The sequence below is a fragment of the Brienomyrus brachyistius genome, chromosome 18, assembly GCF_023856365.1.
Source record: "Brienomyrus brachyistius isolate T26 chromosome 18, BBRACH_0.4, whole genome shotgun sequence".
NCBI classification, from domain to species: domain Eukaryota; kingdom Metazoa; phylum Chordata; class Actinopteri; order Osteoglossiformes; family Mormyridae; genus Brienomyrus; species Brienomyrus brachyistius.
Window position 1 is genome coordinate 17,478,216 of NC_064550.1, and position 21,507 is coordinate 17,499,722.

The 21,507-nt window shown below is 47.6% G+C and overlaps 2 protein-coding genes and 1 long non-coding RNA gene across 6 annotated transcripts in view; all 3 read left to right on the top strand.

Annotated features, from left to right (window-relative positions):
- tiam1a (TIAM Rac1 associated GEF 1a) overlaps positions 1 to 10,598 on the top strand; it is a 47,821-nt gene extending 37,223 nt beyond the window's left edge. Inside the window, 12 exon segments of the mRNA XM_048984556.1 lie at positions 485 to 670; positions 1,123 to 1,191; positions 1,722 to 1,847; positions 2,181 to 2,289; positions 2,659 to 2,838; positions 3,500 to 3,618; positions 3,869 to 3,977; positions 4,343 to 4,401; positions 5,059 to 5,161; positions 8,547 to 8,634; positions 9,025 to 9,197; positions 9,657 to 10,598. Coding sequence (XP_048840513.1) covers positions 485 to 670; positions 1,123 to 1,191; positions 1,722 to 1,847; positions 2,181 to 2,289; positions 2,659 to 2,838; positions 3,500 to 3,618; positions 3,869 to 3,977; positions 4,343 to 4,401; positions 5,059 to 5,161; positions 8,547 to 8,634; positions 9,025 to 9,197; positions 9,657 to 10,138 — 1,803 coding nt within the window. The 3' untranslated portion in view covers positions 10,139 to 10,598.
- Positions 5,840 to 7,075, top strand: LOC125713427 (uncharacterized). 2 transcript variants are annotated; one of them, XR_007383578.1, is made up of 3 exons: positions 5,840 to 5,893; positions 6,004 to 6,665; positions 6,731 to 7,075. It is a non-coding gene; the product is annotated as an uncharacterized LOC125713427 (long non-coding RNA). The 2 variants fall into 2 exon arrangements; XR_007383577.1 differs by lacking the exon at positions 5,840 to 5,893 and adding an exon at positions 5,896 to 5,939.
- A 1,212-nt stretch (positions 10,599 to 11,810) lies between the features above and the next one.
- Positions 11,811 to 21,507, top strand: part of grik1a (glutamate receptor, ionotropic, kainate 1a) — a 39,012-nt gene continuing 29,315 nt past the window's right edge. For all 3 annotated transcript variants that reach the window (XM_048984463.1, XM_048984461.1, XM_048984462.1), the window contains exon 1: positions 11,811 to 13,902. In XM_048984463.1, coding sequence (XP_048840420.1) covers positions 13,788 to 13,902 — 115 coding nt within the window. In that variant the 5' untranslated portion in view covers positions 11,811 to 13,787. The remainder of the gene's footprint in view (positions 13,903 to 21,507) is intronic.

Here is a 21,507-nt window from a genome sequence, read left to right on the forward strand (position 1 = left end):
CTTGCTGATTAACGGTTGTGGGCCGACCAAACCAGGCTCCCAGAATAGCAGTTCTCCAGTTCTGGTAAAGCTGTGGGCTCCCTGGTGCCTGGCTCACATCCCATCATGCCCACTGATCCAGGGTCACCCACCTGTGCCCATTCCACGCCCCTAGAGCCCATCCTGTGTCACATCCTGGGGCCTGTCCCTGGTGATAAGCAGACAGCTATGATAGGAGCTGGAAATAGATCAAATGCGTGTAAATTATTCATTTCTTTGGAGCCGTCACTCTACACCTGTGTGCTTTGCTGTCAGACCGGCCGTACGCGTCCCAATTAAGCCTCAGAGGAAGGCGGTGGGAGCTGGTGAGGTTTTAGCAGGAATGAGACACTGATGTCACCCAAGGGTCCTTACTTCTTCTCTGGGGTGTATGTCCATGTCCTCCCTTTCCTTCAGTCTCCATAATGTTTTTTTTTCTCCCTCCATTTTTCCCATTTTTTTCCAGAGCACGGATCAGGTCACCGCCTTCTGCCGCAGCCTCCACGACATGAATCTGTCGGAGTTCGCCCCCACCAGCAGCCCCGACTCGGCCCCCCTGCCCCCGGCCGCCACGCCGCGCCAGCTCTCCGACGCCGACAAGCTCCGCAAGGTCGTCTGCGAGCTGGTGGAGACGGAGAGGACCTACGTGAAAGTCAGTACCCGCCGCTGCACCATTGAGTGATTCCTAGCGGACCGTACCGAGAGCATGTCCCCGTGGCCAAGAGGCTCGGCTGACGCTCAGACGCTGAAACGCGTCTCTTTCTTTAAGCTCGGCTCGGTTTTGTGTTACCCCCCCGAGCGGCCTGTCTGAGAAGCTTTCCTGGTTCAGTTTCTGTTCTGAAAATGCGGTGTGTGCAATTAACGGGTCGACGTGTAATTAAAATCCGAAGGAGGAGGCTGACTCTCCCTCGGAGCCGTGGTGAGTCGTAATACTAAAAATATAACTGCAGGCAAGTGGCAGAAAGCTGGATCACATGGGTCTGTGGAGCCCGACGAAGGTGACGAAGGTGTTGCTGAGGTTCTCCTCTCTGGTCGTTTGACGTAAGAAGTCGCCTGTTCTGGTCGGCGAGCTTCGGCTAAACAGAAACTGCGGTTGTCTTTCAGGACCTGAACTGCCTTATCGAGAGGTACCTGACTCCCTTGCAGCAGGAGAGCTTCCTCACCCAGGATGAGGTATGGCAGCATCGTATTTCTGTCCGCATTATGGCTACTCCGCCGTTATGAAATGGCGTGGCTTATTGGGTTAAGACTCTATGCCTGTGATCGGAAGGTTGCCGGGTCAAAGCCCAGAGCTGACAGACTGTTTTCACAGTTGACCCCCCCTGAGCTGGGCTCTTATCCCCAACATACTGGGAGTATCCGACCCTGTATTATCAATTTTATGTTCTCTTTGGATAAAATAAAACCATCAACTAAATAAATGTAATATAATGTGTTTCTGGGCAGCAGATGACACTGCAAAGTTCCCTCCTAGTGTTCTTTGGTATCTGTGAAACCTGGATCTTGTGCTCTTGGGTAAAAATAACCAGATTACAAGGTCATGTGATATGTAAGGGAGAATTTTGTCATTTGGTATTTTGGGAGATTGGTTTCTGTCAGGCCCACACCGAATATGGATTCCACTTTATGTACATGCACAAATATATCGTACTTCTCGAAGACCAGTCACTCCTTGAGAGTGAAATCGATTTGTCCCCCGATAGCTGGACGTGCTGTTTGGGAACTTGCCTGAGATGGTCGAATTCCAGCTGGAGTTTCTCAAGACTCTGGAGGATGGGACGAGGCTGGTTCCGGATCTCGAGAAGCTCGAGAGCGTGGACCAGTTTAAGGTGGAGCCGCCTTGTAAAAAGCCCGGTTTTCTGGCATGATGTGACAAAGCAAACCGTGTCCAATTACGGGAACGTCCAGGACGGCGTGTTGCTTGACGGGCGTCATTGTTATAGTCAAGATTACTAATGATCATTTTCCATCATCATTATCAACAGTGATACAAATAATAATAATAATAATAATAATAATATCCAATAATATTTCATTAATCATAAGTATGTTTGTTGGCATGTCTGCCTCCCCCTTACCCTTATTATTATTGCCTTGACTCTCTGAATGCAGAAAGACACTTTAGATTAATGCAGATTCATGTTGCTGCTGCTTCTCCACAGAAGGTGCTTTTCTCCCTGGGTGGCTCCTTCTTGTACTATGCCGACCGCTTCAAGATCTACAGCGCGTTCTGTGCCAGTCACACCAAGGTGCCCAAGGTGCTCGCCAAAGGTATCCCGTGGCTTTTTTTCGCTCACTCTGACGCCTCGGCTGCCATCCTGGGGTTTCGTTGCCGGCCACTCTGGAGTTGTGAAACTTCTCTCTTCTCTCTTCCTGGGGCGTGCTGCATTGCAGTTCTGCTTTCACTGCAATAGCTCCCTGCCAGCAATTACTGTTCTGATAGCGTAAAGGTTAAGGTTGGGCTTTCTCCGGGGAGCCGTGAGACATTTAAGGGCACTGAGAGATGCGCGGTTTGAATTTCTGCTGCCGCATCATAGCCTCCAGGCCAGCGGCCGCTGTTTCCTTACATCTCAGTGTTTAATTAAAACCTCCTAGACTGTTTTAGATGTGCGTGACAGTGCGTGTCCACTTGCCTTCCAGCCAAAACAGACCCCGATTTTAAGGCCTTCCTTGATGAACGGAACCCCAAACAGCAACACTCATCCACCCTGGAGTCATACCTGATTAAGCCCATCCAGCGGGTTCTCAAGTACCCACTGCTCCTGAGGGAACTGCACTCCCTGACTGACCCCGACAGTGAGGAGCACTACCACCTGGATGGTGAGGGAGCCTGCGCTAGTGTGTGTGTGTGTGTGTGTGTGTGTGTGTGTGTGTGTGTGTGCCATGTATATGTTACATTGTGGAGACCAAATCTGATAAAAAAAACCTGTTATTTAGATGTTATGGGGGCCATTTTTTTGGTGCCCACAAGGGCAAATCAGTGACTGCAATCAAAAAGCTCAATGTGAAAAGGCTTGTGATTTTCTTTGGTTACTTATGACTAAGGTTAGGGCTGGGTGGGGGTTAAGGTTGGTAGTGTTGGGATTAGAGTTTTCCCATAGAAATGAATGGACAGTCCCCACAAAGATATTAATACATTCGTGTGTGTGTCTGGAGTGGGATGGAGTGGGAACACATTGGGGTGTTCTGCATGCAGGGGTAATTCTAGGATTTAATTAAGGTGGGGGGGGGGGGGGCATAAGAGGGATGATAATTCACCCAGAGGGGCCAATGATACGTTTTGAATTGGTGAGTGAAGGAGGAGGGGGCACTCCAGGGGCCAATCAGCTTTCCTATGGGGCAAGTGCCCCCCCCCCCCCTCTCTCTCTCTCTCTGGGGCTCTATTGACACCCGCAATTCATGTGAAGCAGTGAGTTGTGATTAGGCTCATAAAGCAGGCTGCTGTTAACTGGTATCCCATGATCCTCCAATTCACCCTCAGTGGCCATGAAGGCCATGAACAAGGTGGCCAGCCACATCAACGAGATGCAGAAGATCCACGAGGAGTACGGCGCCGTGTTCGACCAGCTCATCGCCGAGCAGACTGGCAGCAAGAAGGAGGTCAGCTCCTCCGAACGTCTTCCTCAGCTCAGTTTTCACGGCTAATGATCCCAGTTAATTTCACGCTGCCCGAAAGTCGCTATGCTGCCTTTTTCGGAGTAACGTGATGGGAGGTAACGTGAGCCTCGTAGCCGGGGGCGGGGCTGGGGGTGTTCGGACACGTCCCGGGGCCTGTGATTGTGTGCATGGGTGTCTCTCTGTCCCAGTCAGCAGGACAGGCTATACACTGACTCTCGGCTCTCTGGTGCAGGTTGCCGACCTCTCGATGGGAGACCTCTTGCTTCACACCTCCGTGACCTGGATCAACCCCCCCTCCTCGCTGGGGAAGTGCAAAAAGGAGCCTGAGCTCGCTGCCTTCGGTGCGTCTCACCTGCAGTAAAACCGCTGTTCCCAGATCAGTCCTCCTGTACTCCGCAGCGTTCAGCGATCTTGTTTTATTTTTTAAGCATCTATATCACATTACCAAGGTCACAAAGCTTATTTATTTGGATGGATGGAATTAGAAAAGCAGTATTGGAAATCTGTGCATGTCACCTCACCACTTCGGCAGCTCGGCCGAACACGCCGTGAGGCGATAGGTGGATGATCATTTAGTTAAATTTTTTTTAAGGCTTCAAATACTGATATTGAAATAAAGGTATTTAGTCTCCAGGCTTTTGAAATACGGTGTAGTTGTGTATATTATATTTTCTCTCCCCCGAACCAAATGTTCTTTCTATTTCAGTCTTCAAAACTGCGGTTGTCTTTGTGTACAAGGGCTGCTCCAAGCAGAAGAAGAAAATAGTGAGTTTCTGACTTCCTTTCCATCACTTCCTGTAAATCAATAACTTAAGATTAAAAACCACGACTGCTTAGATCTTAGTTGAAGCATTCTGGCCACAGAAGACCTTTCACGGTGTTCTTACTCGTGTCATTGTTATGTACATCGCTACAAATGGCTTTGCAGAAAGACGCAGGCAAGGCGGAGCTGGAAAGTTCAGGTCCCGAGAGTACAAATCCAGGCCAAGGTTTTGTTTTACCCAACCAGCTGAGGACTCTGTGACTTAGACACTCTATACTCAGCTGGTCGGTTGAAACAAAATCTTGGTCTGGATTTGTACTCTCTGGACCTGGACTTTCCTCCTCTGTGCAAAGGCGTGAGAATGGAGATGAGACGACACTTTTAGAATAGAAAGCCTTTTATTGTCATTATAATGGAGCACGGATGCTACTTGTACAATGAAATTTTACTCCTCGTGTGGAGTGTTTTAATTAATGGTGGCTTTGCATGCTGCAGCAGGAGGGTACTGAGTACTGCTGGTGCCTGTATCAGGAAGCCAGATTTGTTGATTAGTTAGATAACTTGCTGGAATTAAAGTACCCCAGTTTACATGGACTCTATCGTCGTTTGCTCTTGCCTGTCCCACTATAAAATTTGGCATGTACCTTCTTCTCTCCCAGGGTTCATCACACCGCACCTCCATAGCTGAAGACAAGGATCCCTTCCGCTTCCGTCACATGATTTCCACCGATGCCCTTCAGGTTCGCGCTCTGGGAAGCACAGGTACATTTGCCATTTGCACAAGTATGCATACAGGTCTGTGATCATAGAAGGTCTTAGAAGGTTCAACCAAGGTTGTTCGGCTGGCGGCGGGAGTCGCATTCGTTCTCCCGCACGTCGGAGGGCAGTCCGGAGTGGATGGGCTTATGTCTTTTTGTCTGTGTGTGTGGGTGTGTATGTAGTGGGGATGTGTGTGGTCTATGTGCATGGCTGAGAGGTGTGTTTGCGGGGTGTCTGTGTGGTCTATGTGCATGGCTGAGAGGTGTGTTTGCGGGGTGTCTGTGTGGTCTATGTGCATGGCTGAGAGGTGTGTTTGCGGGGTGTCTGTGTATGTAAGGGGATGTGTGTGGTCTATGTGCATGGCTGAGAGGTGTGTTTGCGGGGTGTCTGTGTATGTAGTGGGGATGTGTGTGGTCTATGTGCATGGCTGAGAGGTGTGTTTGCGGGGTGTCTGTGTGGTCTATGTGCATGGCTGAGAGGTGTGTTTGCGGGGTGTCTGTGTATGTAGTGGGGATGTGTGTGGTCTATGTGCATGGCTGAGAGGTGTGTTTGCGGGGTGTCTGTGTATGTAGTGGGGATGTGTGTGGTCTATGTGCATGGCTGAGAGGTGTGTTTGCGGGGTGTCTGTGTATGTAAGGGGATGTGTGTGGTCTATGTGCATGGCTGAGAGGTGTGTTTGCGGGGGTGTCTGTGTATGTAGTGGGGATGTGTGTGGTCTATGTGCATGGCTGAGAGGTTGTGTTTGCGGGGTGTCTGTGTGGTCTATGTGCATGGCTGAGAGGTGTGTTTGCGGGGTGTCTGTGTATGTAGTGGGGATGTGTGTGGTCTATGTGCATGGCTGTGAGGTGTGTTTGCGGGGTGTCTGTGTATGTAGTGGGGATGTGTGTGGTCTATGTGCATGGCTGAGAGGTGTGTTTGCGGGGTGTCTGTGTATGTAAGGGGATGTGTGTGGTCTATGTGCATGGCTGAGAGGTGTGTTTGCGGGGTGTCTGTGTATGTAGTGGGGATGTGTGTGGTCTATGTGCATGGCTGAGAGGTGTGTTTGCGGGGTGTCTGTGTATGTTGGGGGATGTGTGTGGTCTATGTGCATGGCTGAGAGGTGTGTTTGCGGGGTGTCTGTGTGGTCTATGTGCATGGCAGAGAGGTGTGTTTGCGGGGTATCTGTGTATGTAAGGGGATGTGTGTGGTCTATGTGCATGGCTGAGAGGTGTGTTTGCGGGGTGTCTGTGTATGTAGTGGGGATGTGTGTGGTCTATGTGCATGGCTGAGAGGTGTGTTTGCGGGGTGTCTGTGTATGTAAGGGGATGTGTGTGGTCTATGTGCATGGCTGAGAGGTGTGTTTGCGGGGTGTCTGTGTATGTAGTGGGGATGTGTGTGGTCTATGTGCATGGCTGAGAGGTGTGTTTGCGGGGTGTCTGTGTGGTCTATGTGCATGGCTGAGAGGTGTGTTTGCGGGGTGTCTGTGTATGTAGTGGGGATGTGTGTGGTCTATGTGCATGGCTGAGAGGTGTGTTTGCGGGGTGTCTGTGTATTGTAGTGGGGATGTGTGTGGTCTATGTGCATGGCTGAGAGGTGTGTTTGCGGGGTGTCTGTGTATGTAGTGGGGATGTGTGTGGTCTATGTGCATGGCTGAGAGGTGTGTTTGCGGGGTGTCTGTGTATGTAGTGGGGATGTGTGTGGTCTATGTGCATGGCTGAGAGGTGTGTTTGCGGGGTGTCTGTGTATGTAGTGGGGATGTGTGTGGTCTATGTGCATGGCTGAGAGGTGTGTTTGTGGGGGTGTCTGTGTGGATGGTGGTGCCCTGGGTCCGGGGTTTGCTGCTCTGTCCTGGGTGCGGTTGGTCTCCTGGGCATGGTTGCTGGCCCTCTTCCTTGGGGTGGTGCCCGGGGGGGGGGGGCTCGGGCCTCTCCAGCGTGGGTGGGGCTCTCTACCGGGGGTTCGTTGGCCCCCGGCCCATCTGGGGTCCTAGGGGGCCCTGGCCTGGGCTCGTACGGGAGCGGCTCACGCTCGCTGGGGTCGGCTGCCTGTTACCCTCTGGTTCTCTGGGGCTCATGCCCTTTTGGCTGCGGGGGGCGGGCGTCTGGGACCTCCCCCCTCCCTTGGCTGGAGTGGGGGCGCGGCTGTCATTGGGATGTGGGGCCCCGGCTCTTCTGTGCTCTTCGGGGGCTGCGGACGTCCTGGGCCTCCCGGGCCTGTCTCCGCCGACCTCTACGCGCTCACACTACGCGCTCACACTACGCGCTCACACTACGCGCACACAGGCCCGCATCTCGCCTACACAATTGAGCACACATGTACATATACTTGCACGCACCCCACCAAGCACACACTAAGATTTTATACGCTTGTATAGTTGTGTTACTTTCTTCATTCTTTATTTTTGTTTGTGTTCCTGCATTTATCCATCTCTGCACTTCCTTCAGATGCTGTTGATCTTTTGCCTTTTCTCTCCTTCCCTCTCCTTTACACATGCAGCAGCTGGACATTGTGTTTCCTACTCTACTCATATCGCTCTTAACTTCACTTCTCACTTACTCCTCTTTTTTTGTTCTTTTCTTCTATTTCGTTTTCTCCCCCCCCCCAATCTGTCCCTCCTCTCCGGCCAGCTCAGCCACTGTAATATTCTACATGTGCTAAAAATGAAATAAATAAATAAATAAAAAGAAACCGACCAACATGAGGGGCCCATACAGAGCTTATTGAGCCCCTCGTGGTAAAGCAAACATGTTTGGCACAGCAGGGCAATCAGACCATGATTCTGCTAAAGCTGTCAGGCTGGACAAAAGTAAAACAAACTAATTAAGGAATAGCCCGGCTCTAGAACTTTATATGGGAAGCTTATTGAGGTTTAGTTGGCAATTCAAAGGTTATATTTTTAAAACATAAAACTTAGACGCAAATCTGTGAATTCCATCCGTTCTCCGACTATCCATCTCGGAATGTCTGTGTCTCCTCGTTCGCCCGCATGTGTATTCTCAGTTCTTTCCCTTGCTCTCTGGAGGAGTGAACTCACTGCCCTTAGTGGGTGGGCTATCCTTGGATGTTCGGGACGGGTGGGTTGGTTCCCATGTTTGTCAAAATTGAGGTCAGGACAGAAGGACTTAGATGTGAAAAGCCCCCACAGATACGTCTGCCAGGACATATAAATGACATGGAGGCTAAAGCACCCCCCCCCCACTCTGCCTGTAGACGCTCAGTTGGAGTTGGTGTGTAGGAAACAGTTAAGGCTCAGGCATCTGATTGGTCACCCTTGTTCCTAACTTCCCTTGTCATTGGTTCTGCTGTAAATACCTTACTTATCTATTGGCTGTGGTTCAGTGGGCGGGAGCCACTATGCTCGTCACATTGGTCGGGTTAAGACCTTGCCCTCGTGTTTCCTCCTCCCCAGATTCTGAGGTGTCGTCCATGTGCGAGATCGTCCATGTCAAGTCGGAGTCGGAGGGGAGGCCGGAGAGCATATTCCACCTGTGCTGCAGGTGAGCCTGCATTCAGTGCAGTTGAGCCAGGCTGACCACCTAATCCACATCACTATGACCTACTTTGGGTTTCACAAACTACTTTAAGGGCTATTGTGTTCGGCCGAATCGCTTGGTTCATCTTGTATTTTTACTGGTTTGCGTCCTTGATTGAGCAACTGGTTCACATTAACGTTAGTGACACATGTATGTTTATTGGAGACTGACCAATCAGCACACAGCAACCGCCAACATGGATTAGGTGGTCACCCTCGGCCGAGTAGAAGCAAAAGTCGCACTTATTCATGTGTGATGATTACTCTCAGACACTGAGAACTAATTATTCCTGTTCTGATTTGTTTTTTGACGGGCGTCCTCACTTCTCTTGCCTGTGCTCACCTCCTTCCGCAGGTCCCCAGAGAGCAAGAAGGACTTCCTGAAGATGGTGCATTCCATCCTCAGGGACAAGCAGCGCAGGCAGCTGCTCAAGACGGAGAGTCTGCCGCCAAACCAGCAGTATGTGCCCTTTGGGGGCAAACGCCTGTGTGCTCTGAAAGGCTCCCGGCCGTCTATGAACAGGGCAGGTAGGTCCGTCTCCCCGGCTGCCCGCCTGAACACGTCATTACGGTGTATGTCTGCGCTCCACTTCAGTAGCAACTTAGTGTGTCTATCTGGCTTGTTACAGAAACGTATGATGTGAAAGGGAGATGTGTGGCTCATGGGGTTAGGATGTGGCACCTGCGATTAGAAGGTCATTAGTTACAATTCCATGATCGGCAGAGTGATGTCACTGTTGGGTTCCTGAGCATGACCCTTAACCCCCGGCTGCCCCAGAGACTGACTGACCCTGAATGACCCTGCTTTTTCATACACCAATGTGGCTTTGGCTACAAAATAAGTAAAAATGGGCTTTGCTGTGTGCTGAAGATTGTTATGCTTGTTTAAACATACCTACCGAGTCAGTAACTGTGGTTATATTGAGCTGCTGAGCTGTTTGAGGCGGTGGACTCTCGTCTGATTAGTGTCGATTGTCCTCTGTGCAGTGTCAGTTCCGTCTCGCACCCTTGGCCGACGCAAGCTAGTGCGCAACCGCTTCACCATTGACACGGACGTCGTGTTCGACGGCGTCCCAGCTGAGGACCCCTGTGCGCCGTCACGGCCGTGCCCCTCTCCTCCGCAGCAGCCCCAGCAGCTGGCTGGCACCGTTGCCGCCGGCGACACCGACCGCTGGGTGGAGGAACAGAGTTACGAGGCCCGGGAGGAGGAGGTCAAGGAGACGGATATTCTGAGCGACGACGATGAGTACTGCTCGTCGGTCAGGACATTGGGGCCCAAACCTGGCCCCGAGGATCCCCTCAAGTCCCTCTCGCTTGATGGGGGGGAACCGCAGGACACAGGAAACTGCAAAGCCCAGAAGCTGGGGCACCTCAGAAAGCACTGTGCCATAGAGGAGACGGGCAGCCCGGAGGTGGTCTGGGTACGCAGGGAGGACTCGGGCGTGGGTGCCAACACTGACATTTTCTGAGACAAGGTGGGGGGTGGGCTCGACAAAAATCCTCATCTAGGAGATGGCGTCGGCGATGACCCAGACCAAATCTGCGGCGTGTGTCACTCTGGCTACTCACGAAATTCCTAGAAGAACATTTCCTCTTGCTGCAGGAAAATATCCCGGAGCCTAACGGCGAGAACGCTTGGCAGCGTCAGATCTCGGAATCGGAGCAATAGTGAACTGGGGCCTTGACAAAGCAAGGCCTTGCGTAGGAGGCGGGGAGACCTCCGGACAATCACCATGGTGAATCGAGTTTCAAATGGGCGGGATTTGCACATGGACTTGGGCAGCTACACTTGTCTGACTGCGATTCGTTGCCAAAATCTTTATTTTTAGAACTTCGGAATGTGGGTGTTATTTTTTTTTGGATTTCTTCCGGACGGAAAGATGTTAACTCAAGGGCTGTGTTATTTATTTCCTCCTGGGGCAGTTGTCACAATCACCCCAATGCCCCCCCCCCCCCCCAGAGTTTTTACCCAGTCCCTAAGCATCATACTCCCGAAATGCTGAAGCACAAAACTAAACCAGTCTATTTTGTACCCCCCCCCGATAAAGATTGCCTTGTCATTTTCTTTGCCATGACGAAAAGGTGCGTAATATCGAGTCTTTTGTTGTCTTCTGTTTACATAGCACCAAATTCGCAGTATTATCCCTTCATTGAAAGACGGCATTGTCATCTAAATAATATTTCCAATCCTGTTTTACTTGAATGTCAGTTTGTTATAAGAAGGTGAAGAGGGACACAGAAATACAGTGCAAAGCATCACAGCGTGCTGGTCAGTCCTGCTTTAGATGTTACTCTGCGCTTTCGGGACTATAATGACCACTTGGCCGGCCAACATGCTTTATCAACGTTAAACAGAAATGGGCGTAAGAACATTTTGTTCATTATTTATGTCAGATATCACGCAAAAGCAAACACACTTGCGTCTTGGCAGTAGTGATGGGACTGTCACTCTCAGCCTTGACTTACAAGCGGTGGGGGGGGGGGGCGTGTCTTCATAGGGAGGGGGGTCTGTTTCCTTATGCTCTGCTTTTAAATGATGGTTTTATCAATTGAGTTGTAGGCTTCACCCACAACAAACCTAAATATATAGCTATATATTTTTATTAGAGATAAAGAATCCCTAGTGTGAAGTGCAATCAGGCCTTCCTTGTGAAATGTGTTTTATCAACGGGAAGATGCAGGGAGACGGTTGTAGGATTTATTGCCGCCCTATCAAGTTTTTAGAGCTGTGTACATACAAAGGACTGTGCATTAATATTCTATTGAAATAAATTTGTTTCCTAATGTATGTGGAGCTCTGTCCGTTTGTTCAGTCCCCATGGGGGGTCATCTATGCCTGGTGGGTTTTGAGCGGGTTTGCGAAGCGGGCATGCTTAGTTCAACAGCACGATTAGCATCCGCGGGTCACGCCCGGGACAGAAATAATGCTAGCCGGTTAGAGGTTTCACAGACGGAGATCATGTATGGGGGGGACTAATGAATACAATGGGATGATAAAAAATATCAGGATGAACGAACACTGAGTCACAGGAAAGGCAGTGGAAGGGCAATGAATGTTCAGAGATGTGGGCAACGCATTCGAGACTTGGGCCTGTTTGAGAGACCCGTGTTATTGTACAAATCACGGAGAAGAGGGATTTCAGCATGTTGGATAAGCTACTGTATACGCTATGTAAACAAATTAGATATACAATGTCCGTTTTTTTTTTTTTTTTTAAATATTTCATGGTAAGCTGTTGGAAGACGGACGGATGTTGAATTGTGGGCAAGTGACCACTAGGGGGCAATAATTACTATATATAGTTAGAGCGTAAGCCCTGTTAGGGAAAGGCATCATTTACAGAGTGTAACCATTCATACCTGTGCTGTATTCTGCTACAGGACCTCAAACAAGAGAAGCAGATGGATGGATGGATGGTAGAGTTTAACACACCTTCAACACTGTAGATTTGCTTCTAACATTAGCTCTGTATGTGAGAGTCAGTGAACTGTAAGTGAACTATTGTCTCTCAAATGTCCATGATTTTTGTGTATGTGTCCTGTGATGCACTAGCGTCCCCTTCCAGGATGCCCAGTGAACAGGACTCTGCTTGGAATGGGGGACGAGAGACAGGAACATCTTACAGGTATAGATATGAAAACACATAGAAAGTTTCTGTGGTAACATATGTAATTTGTTGAAGCAGGCCTATATTCATATACTATTGTATCGTGAAATGTACAATGACATATAAACGTCCTCCGTCCATCCATTTTCCAAACCGCTTATCCTACTGGGTCGCGGGGGGTCCGGAGCCTATCCCAATGGGCACAAGGCAGGGAACAACCCAGGATGGGGGGCCAGCCCATCGCAGGGCACACTCACACACCATTCACACTCACACATGCACACCTACGGGCAATTTAGCAACTCCAATTAGCCTCAGCATGTTTTTGGACTGCATGTTCTCCCCACGACGACATGGAGAGAACATGCAGACTCCTCACACATGTGACCCAGGCGGAGACTCGAACCCGGGTCCCAGAGGTGTGAGGCAACAGTGCTAACCACTGCACTGCCATGCCGCCCATATGAATGTCCTAATTTTTCAATATTAGTGAAAAACAAAAGTACAAATAACCAAAGAATATCTCGACTAAGGAACTCTGAGGACGAACAACACTATACACGCCGCTACAAATACTCAGCGCTGTACTGAAATAGCTGTCCAGATGATGGCGCTAGAGATTAACCGATATTCTGTTCTTCACTTACTGGAAATTTCACTTACTAGAAACGATCAATCATTGAAAAATACAATTTCCCTTATAATGGAATTAATTCTTAGTTTGGAGCGGACAAAATAGCTAAAAGATTCCGATTAGTCAAATCATCCAACAAAACTTTCACGCGTGTAATTGACAACAAATAAAAGTTAAATATTATAAAACTGAATAGGCAATGTCTCCTAAAACTAGTCCCGCATCTATGTCTGTATGTTTGTATACCTTCGATTGTAGCCTATAACGTTTGATATGCTACACACAAGTAGTGCTGAAACATATAGATCTCATTGTCTCTATAGGGTTGCTGGTAGGTATCTTTCCAGAACACCACTGTGTAAGCATATAGGCATGCATCTACTGCCAACAGTTATAAAAAATGATTCTAGTTTTAAGGCGCACCATCAAGATTAGGTCAGCGTTTTCACCAGTGCTCAAGCAAAGATGTAGTCAGCCCTCTGTGTACCAGAGTAGGCAAGTAGCTGGGAGACGAAAGCTGCCTGGTATCGAAGTTAATCCCTGCCTTGACGCGGGGTTTGGGGGCTTCTCGGGCGCCCATTTATTTTGTGCGTTAGAAGAACCTCCATTCAGGCAGCCAGCCGCTCGTTCTCTGCCTGCTGTACTGCTGGGCAAACAAGGCAGGAGATGCATTCACAGAGATGCCGTTTGAAAGGCTCGCAGCTGGCTTTTTAACCATGAGTGAAGTAAAAAGTGGGAAAAGCTCGCTACAAATAATGTTCTTTTTCATCTGACCGAAGGATGGTCTTTGAAAGGCGATGGATGTTTGGAACACAAATTATTTGCGGAATGCGCAGAGGAAGGGTAGATTATCAGCATAAATGAAATGATAGTAAAATGATTATTGATAAATTCGACTCTAGAACTATGGAAAAGAGGGAGAGACTACTATTTTCCCTATTTTACTTTATGGCGGAGTTTTGTCCCAGTTCTCAGCAAGTACTCAGAATCGGTAAGTGATTCGCAGCACCGACCGCGGAGAATATTCCAGTACAATTTGCAAATGCTTTTCAGAATGGTTCTGAATGTGCTTATTATGAACGTGCTCATTATTATTTAGAAGTGCAGAAACTATAGTTTTGGTTTTAAATATTTTGATATTGTACCTAGAGAAGAACTAATGAATATCTAATGTGGAGCAGTTCACCTCCACTAAACCCTTTAAATCCACCTGTTAAGGTCTAGCGCTTTCAGCCGAAATCTGCTAACGTACTTTGTGGGGTGATTGGAATAAAATTAGTAAAATAAATAAATAAAGATCGAATACCTGGTAAACAGTTCTGTTGTATCTGTATCTGTTGCCTAAACGGTCCTAATCCTCAGAATTTGGATTTTGACCCGATTTCTAAACTGAGTGCTGTGATTCGGAATGTTTTTACGATTCTAAGCTACATTAATAGAGAAGTTTGGGACACATAATTACGTGTGGGACTATGTGGCTGTTTAATTATTTCTCACAGCAGAGTATTGTCATAACCCCCTTTAGTGAAATTTCAGAATTAATGCGTATTCAGTTGTATATCATCCCTCTACTGGAGGGGTAACATCTGGCTTCTTTTAAAAATGTCTTTATTGTAGGGTGCCATTGTATGTTGTAATTATAGTTACCAAATACAGTTTACCTGTCGCAAGTCTTAATTGAGTCAGTTATTTTTGCCAGATTTATTGCCAAGTGTTCAGTTGTCACCAAGTAAGACATAACGGGATAGTTTCAGTTACACGAAAAAAACCTTAAGCGTTTAACCAGATTCTAGACCCGACTTAGTATAAATCGATGCGTGTAGCTCGATGAACGTTTCCTTGAGACAGTTTACTGTAAAAACGCATTGGGACCGATTTGTAGACAGCCAAACAAGAGGGATCGCAGGTCTGGGAGGTCACACATTTGCATCTGTTAGCGTGCTCTCTCTCTCTCTCTCTCTCTCTCTCTCTCTCTCTCTCTCTCTCTCTCTCTCTAAGTGGTTAAGAAACCTTTATTCTTCCACCGATAAATGCTGGCTTCCCGTGTTGAGATCCATCTGTATTCTTGTCTGGGTCCAGAGAAAGGAGAGATCGCACCTCGCTTCATTATTTTCACACAGAGGCTCTCATCATGAATTTATGGACTGAATGGAAAATCCTAGAGTCTTACGGCCACTTTATAAAGATCTTTCTGACAGATTCCTGCCTGATCCTCCATCTGATTCTGGGAATCATACTACATAATTAGTTTGTCATCAAGGTTAGGGTTGATTTGGATTGAGACACTTAAAACTTGGTGGTTCTGGTGTTTGGTGGACCTGTCCTGATTGGCACAGTGGCAGGTATAGCGGCTGCTGAGACTGTGCTGGATGATTGCGAAGCTGATAACCGCCTAGTCTGTGTAGCACGTTACACCTTACGGGAAGAACCCCCTTCTCATTCTGTCAATCATTCCATTGTTCCGTCTTCATTATTCATCCACTTTTTTTGTCAAATGTATTTTATTAGGATTTTTAGAATTAAACAACATCACGCAAATTACATAACCATGGACAAAAAGTCAAAAGTTTTTTTTTAAAAAACCGCTCAGCTCAGTTACACACGGTGCATTACACATAATACCATAGTAAAACTGGCTCAGTGTAGTTAACGCAATCAAATCGCGCACCATACATCCATTGTGCGCTGTACCCTTTAAGAAGCGCTGCAACAGCATTGCAGGGAGACCTGGGTGCGAATGATTAAAATAAGGTTGCCATCATTTATAAAAGTCACTGGCTTTATTATGCAGTAAATTTGCGAGATAACTCAGTGTAACCCATTCTGGTACGATCCTTTGCCATCTCTTTAAGTAAGGGATCCTTCCTTAAATCCAGTGTTTGGGTAATTTCTTTCACTGCAGCAAAGCAGAGAATGTTATATACTCTCATTTGACTTGCCAACAATATGCGTTTGTTGGGTAAGCAGAATATCAGACACTGGGTCCAGTCATCCACTTTGGGGGGGGAAGGGGGGGAGATAAATCTATTTTTGATACTGCTGTCTCTCTCTTCTCTTGCACATTCCATGCCGTTCTGTATGTGGACTGTCCAGACAGTCTGTCCCACTGCCTCGTATCAAAATATCTCGTCTTGCTTATCTGTATATGTCCTCTTGCTGGTTGGCTATTCTGTATCTTATTAATGTGTTATTTTTGTCATTTTATTTTATTCACTTTATTGTGGCCATTTACACCACAACAGATTCCTTCCACTTGGGCTTACAAGACAAATATGGTTGATTTTGCTGCCCCCTCGATGGCATCTTGACCGATTTAACCACAGCAAACAGAGACGCTCACTGGCTGGAGTAACTACACTTGTGTATGAGCCGCATTTGTATCCGAAACGATTTCATGCTGGTGAACAGAGCAATCAAGCCATCACTTAGGTGAGTAACTCTGTAGCAGTTCTCCACCCACTATGGAGACAGCTTCCAGCTTTGCGGGAATTCCTTTCCCTCCCGGACACATTTCCTTAAGCATCACGCCACCTGCGGCCCGAAACGGGGCACGACAATCCAGCTGGTTGAACGTTTCTTCGGGTCGGGGAGAGTAAACCGGCTCTGGAGTAATGGACTTTCGTCTCGCTGCTAATTTGTTGACGCAGCGCTTCATCAGCTAAGTGGAGGCACAGAGGCATGTGGGTAGCTCACCCGGGCTCCCCTGCACACTCACACACGTCGGGTGGTCGTGCCTGAAGAAGCCGCCAGCACACAATTAAACACACCAGTGAAAATCAATGCAATAAATATGCTTTCCCACATAAAAATGCTTAGGTATTTCACCCACGTGGAAGTGGGCAACCATGAATAATATTCAGACGATCAATTTTGTATGGGACGTCTACTAGAGCAGCAAGGTGTGATTTGCTGGGCGTTTGTTTTCCCATTGAGAGCCATCAGAAGAGGCAGTTCTAGTGACTATTCATCTTCTGAATGGCACTGATAGATACGTCTACCTTGTGCGATGGGGGGGGAAATGGCTTTAGCATCTGCTTCTGCTTAATGACAAATTAAAGGGCTCAACTCCTCCATTCAGGAAATACAACCCTAACTGAGAGAGAGAGTCACTGGATGGAGATGATGAACCTCAATCCCCGAGGACCGTGATCCCTCTTTGTGTGTGTCCCCCCCACCCCCCCACCCCCCCGGATGGGGATGGTTTGGACCCCATCAGAGGACACACACAGTAGCTTTTATGGCTGTGAATTGGCTGGAGATCCATTGGATGTCGTTCTGAAAGCGAATGAAAGAAGCCGGTGAGGCCCCCCCCCCGCCCCCCCCAGCGGCCTTTCATTCCGTACTTTACTCCCGTTATTCTTTATTGTTCTCTTCTCATTTTTGTCTTTTATATGCTCCTGTTCTTTTACCACCTATACACTTTACGGTTTTGTTGATCAGTCCCTATTATTCTATATTATTGCTGTATATTTACTATATAGTGTATATATATATATATATATATATATATATATATATATATGTATTACACATTTAAAATGATTGTTTAAACTATATTATTAGTTTTTAATATTGTTTGTGTTTTTGACCATTTATTCTATTTTTGTCTTGTATTCCTGTTTTTTCATTTTATTTAGACTGAATTTAGTTGTTGAATTTGTTTGTTTTTTTTATACTTTCTATCTATTTTCCTTATTTTAATCCCATATGTGAAATGACTGTCATCTGCATTTCCTTATGTCCTGCCCATCATGTCCGCCTGCCCCTCCCATCTCCCCCCTAACGAGGCCCCGATGAGCCTTGCCTGTTTCTTGTTACCCCTCATTAGTCTTTGTATGTAAGTACCTGTTTGTCTCCTCATCCGCAGTCCGGTCACTGACGTCACTCCTCCCGGCTTCCCGTGTCCTTCCCCATGTTCGCCTTTTCGTTTTGACCCCTCACAGTCCCGTTTGTTTCCCTCTTGCCATTTACTTCGATGAGCCCCTTTTTTGTTTGCCAGACACCTGCCTTCGAGTCCTTCATCTTGCATCTCCTGACACGTTCAATGTATGAGGAGTACTATTTAAATACAAACGCAGATAGAAAGTATATTTAAGGATTCTCTTAGCCAAGAGTAGAAAGCCAGCTCGCCGACAGGCTCTACGAGGGGCCGTATGGCACAGGAGTCGGGTGGGTGGGGGTGACTTTTTTGAATTTACCTCTAATAGATTTTCCTGACCCAGACGTTCTCAGGCATAATTTTGTGACGATGTACCCTGCAAATTCCAGTAACAGCTCTTCCTGAAATGGGGAGTACATCAGCTGGACTGGGAAAAAGGATTCAGAAATCTGAAATTTTGCACTTCCTGGCCACTTCTGTATGTCACTTTCTTACTGCAGAACAGGAACTGGGCCTTTTTTGCTAAGCAAGCATGGAAGATGCAAAAAAACTTAGATAATTACCCTGCCACCCCAAACCAATGGAGGATCAATTCCAGGTAGAATGAAAAGTACAAGTCTAGAGTAGGTGCTAAAAAATGTTTTAGGAACTACCTTCCAGGAACTACGATCGGGCCGAGTTCCTCCAGTGGGAATGTGACAGAAATTCCTGAGGAAAGTTCCTGGGGTGGGAAAGGACCTTATGATTGCCGGGGACACTGCCAATAGGTCCGGGAGCGCTTCTCGTAACGCCTTCCATTTTGATTCACTTACTCGGCAGCTGGAAGAGGCCCCTGTGTGTCTCATCGGTGCATCACGCTGCAGCAGACAAGCAGGGCTTTAATACTGACACGGGGTTTAAGTTAGATCACCAGCCTGCTACACATTTGTACTGGTTTGGAGCCATGCTGGTGCTCATTGCATTGATTTTAACCAATTATTCAGTATTTGTTTAGAGAATAAGCTTTAATGGGTATACCTCTTATTTAGGTTAATTTGATCATTTGATTGAGAGCTGTGAGATGCTGTCTGGCACTCTCCTACCCCACAAAAAGCATCTCTGACAGAGAGAGCACCAAATATGTTGCACAAATCCATTTGTGTGTAGCGCAGTAGTGTATGTGCATGCACACTGCGACCGCTTTTAAAATAAATCTATAGAGGCCAGGCTCTAAGGACCTCCGGGCATTCGATCTGCTGGGCCGCCTGTGGCATCAGTCACGGGGGAACATGCTGTAAGCTCACCTGCTTCCCATCAGGGCCAAGCAGCGAGGAGCGTGCTGTTATTCACCGCTGCCTCAAGGTCGCCATGTGAATAAACTAGTAATAAGGAGCGGTAAACGCACTGGGGAGATGGACGTCACATGAGTGTCTGGGGTTTTCGTTTGAAGGGGCGGCTTCTCATGGGATGAGAGATGATCGCATCCATTCCAGGCCCCAAGGTGACATGGGAGGGGGTGTAGAGGAGAAAGGGCGCTGTATTCCAAGCTTTTTATCTTTCGTACAGATATCCGCTGGCAAACCTGTACTTCTCTCTTCCTAAAGACTTTCTGAATGACTTTTATGCAGAGCGATTGCTGTCATTTGGAGTGTGAGAAAATGTTCTGGCCGCTCCTTACAGTGCGATGAGCTGGCCTGGGCTAAGGTACGTCTCCACCAAGGGGCTGCGAACCTGTCACCTTCAAGGCAAAAGTCCTGTTCTGGGGCTCCTATCTGAGGTGCATTAAGGTGCTAGAGGCTTAGATGGAGAGCTGGACAGACATTCGTAACGTGTCTGAACTTGCTGGGGGTTTGATCTGAGTAGCCCCAGTTGGAACACTGTGAACCAAAGGCAAGTTTTCCTCACTCTTTCTTTTAGCTGCAGGGATCATGGGGCAAGTCTCCTGATACCCACATCCAGCATTACACTCCAGCACAGAGCCAAGTCCAGGGCTCTATCCCAATCTGCATACTTGTGTTCCTATGCACCTATTTTATCTTCCATTGCCGAAGACCTGTTCCAATACTCAAGAACATAAGTACAGAGGACAGTAAAACCCCCCAGATGTCGGTCTTGTCCAAATATCAAGGATACATCAGTTGCATCCTCGTCAAACATCACCAATCCCATGATTCATTGTAACCCAAGTTCGTTCTTCAGAGGCAAGCTTGCCAACACTGCAAGTGCGATCTTCACGTTCTCGGTATTGAGAAACAGCTTAGGAGTCAGGTTCAGGGATGCTCTGTGTTGCTAGGGGCCTCATTCTACACAAAGATTTGCTGCCACACAAAAACACACGTGTCAAAAAACCTCCAGGCAATCGGTATTAACTCAGCGTACTGCTGGCCTTGCACAGAGCAGCAGAGGGTGGAGGGGACAGTATTGCATTACTGGTAATCAGTAGATGGGCTGTCTTGTATCCATCAAAAATTACTGCGCCAATGAATAGCAATGGAGAACTGAGCACAGCCGAGTGCCTGCTCACAGAAGCCCACCTCATTGTGGGCTGGGAGGGAGACGGACAAGGGCCTCTCAGTGCTGGGTAGAGAAGAAAAAGGTCATTGACCGCCATGTAGGCCTAGCTGCTTGGCAGGTGGGTGGGGTTACTGCTATTGCGCTTTTTTCATTCACCCTTTTGAAGCCTCCAAAACAATTGACAATCAGTTTTGCTAGCAATTCTACTGAGGGAGAACAGGCCAAGCACTGTGGGCGACATGTTTACAAACATGCCTGTTTATACACATGCCTACACGCACCTACACACATGCCTGTTTATACACATGCCTACACGCACCTACACACATGCCTGTTTATACACATGCCTACACGCACCTACACACATGCCTGTTTATACACATACTTACGCGCACCAGTCGAGCACAGAGCCAGGCTTTGCGCCTCTGCCAATTTTCCTGGAACAGCATATTTTGGTCTTTAAGGGAAGAAAATATCTTAAGAAAAACCTTAGGACTAGAAAAGATTGAACAATCTATTGTTAAAATGTATTTTTTCACCCATTGCAAAATCCCAACACGCTGTTTAGCTTTAAAGATGTGAGTATGGTCACGTGATCACCAGTGTGCCTCAGAATCACATATGGTCGTAATCCTTTAGCATGTTAAATCCCAAAGGCACCAGTGACCAGAAAAACGAGAAACCATTTCTACACTCACCTGGTGACAAATCCCATTTGCAAATAATTTCAGACCTCTGTAAGACTAAAAATTAAATACTGAAAGTAGAGGGCCGGCTGGTCTAATGTGAGCGAATGGGCAGGGAACAGAACCTACAGATTGCAAATTTTCTTGAAATTTTCTGACAGTGCTGAAGCAGAGCCTAGAACATCCTGTACTACGTTAGGTGATGATAGATTACTTTGCTTGCCCACTCATTGTTTCATGCTAATATTTGATCTCTTTCCAGCAGCCCCAGAATGCATTAAGCTTTTTAGGGATGGGATAATCTCCACCCCCCCACCACCCACCGCCCCCCACTTACCACCACCTCTTTTTGCTTAAAGACAAAATTATCTTCATCTTGACAGGCAGAATCTCTGCTCACCTTTATCATCACATTATTCCATTTTTATATTTTTTGGACGTCAAATTTCCTCCTCTCCCTTAAGGCGGGTGGGGGGGGGTGTCTCCCAATCCACAGCAAGTTATTATATCCCTCTCCAGCTCTTTGCCCCCTCCCGAA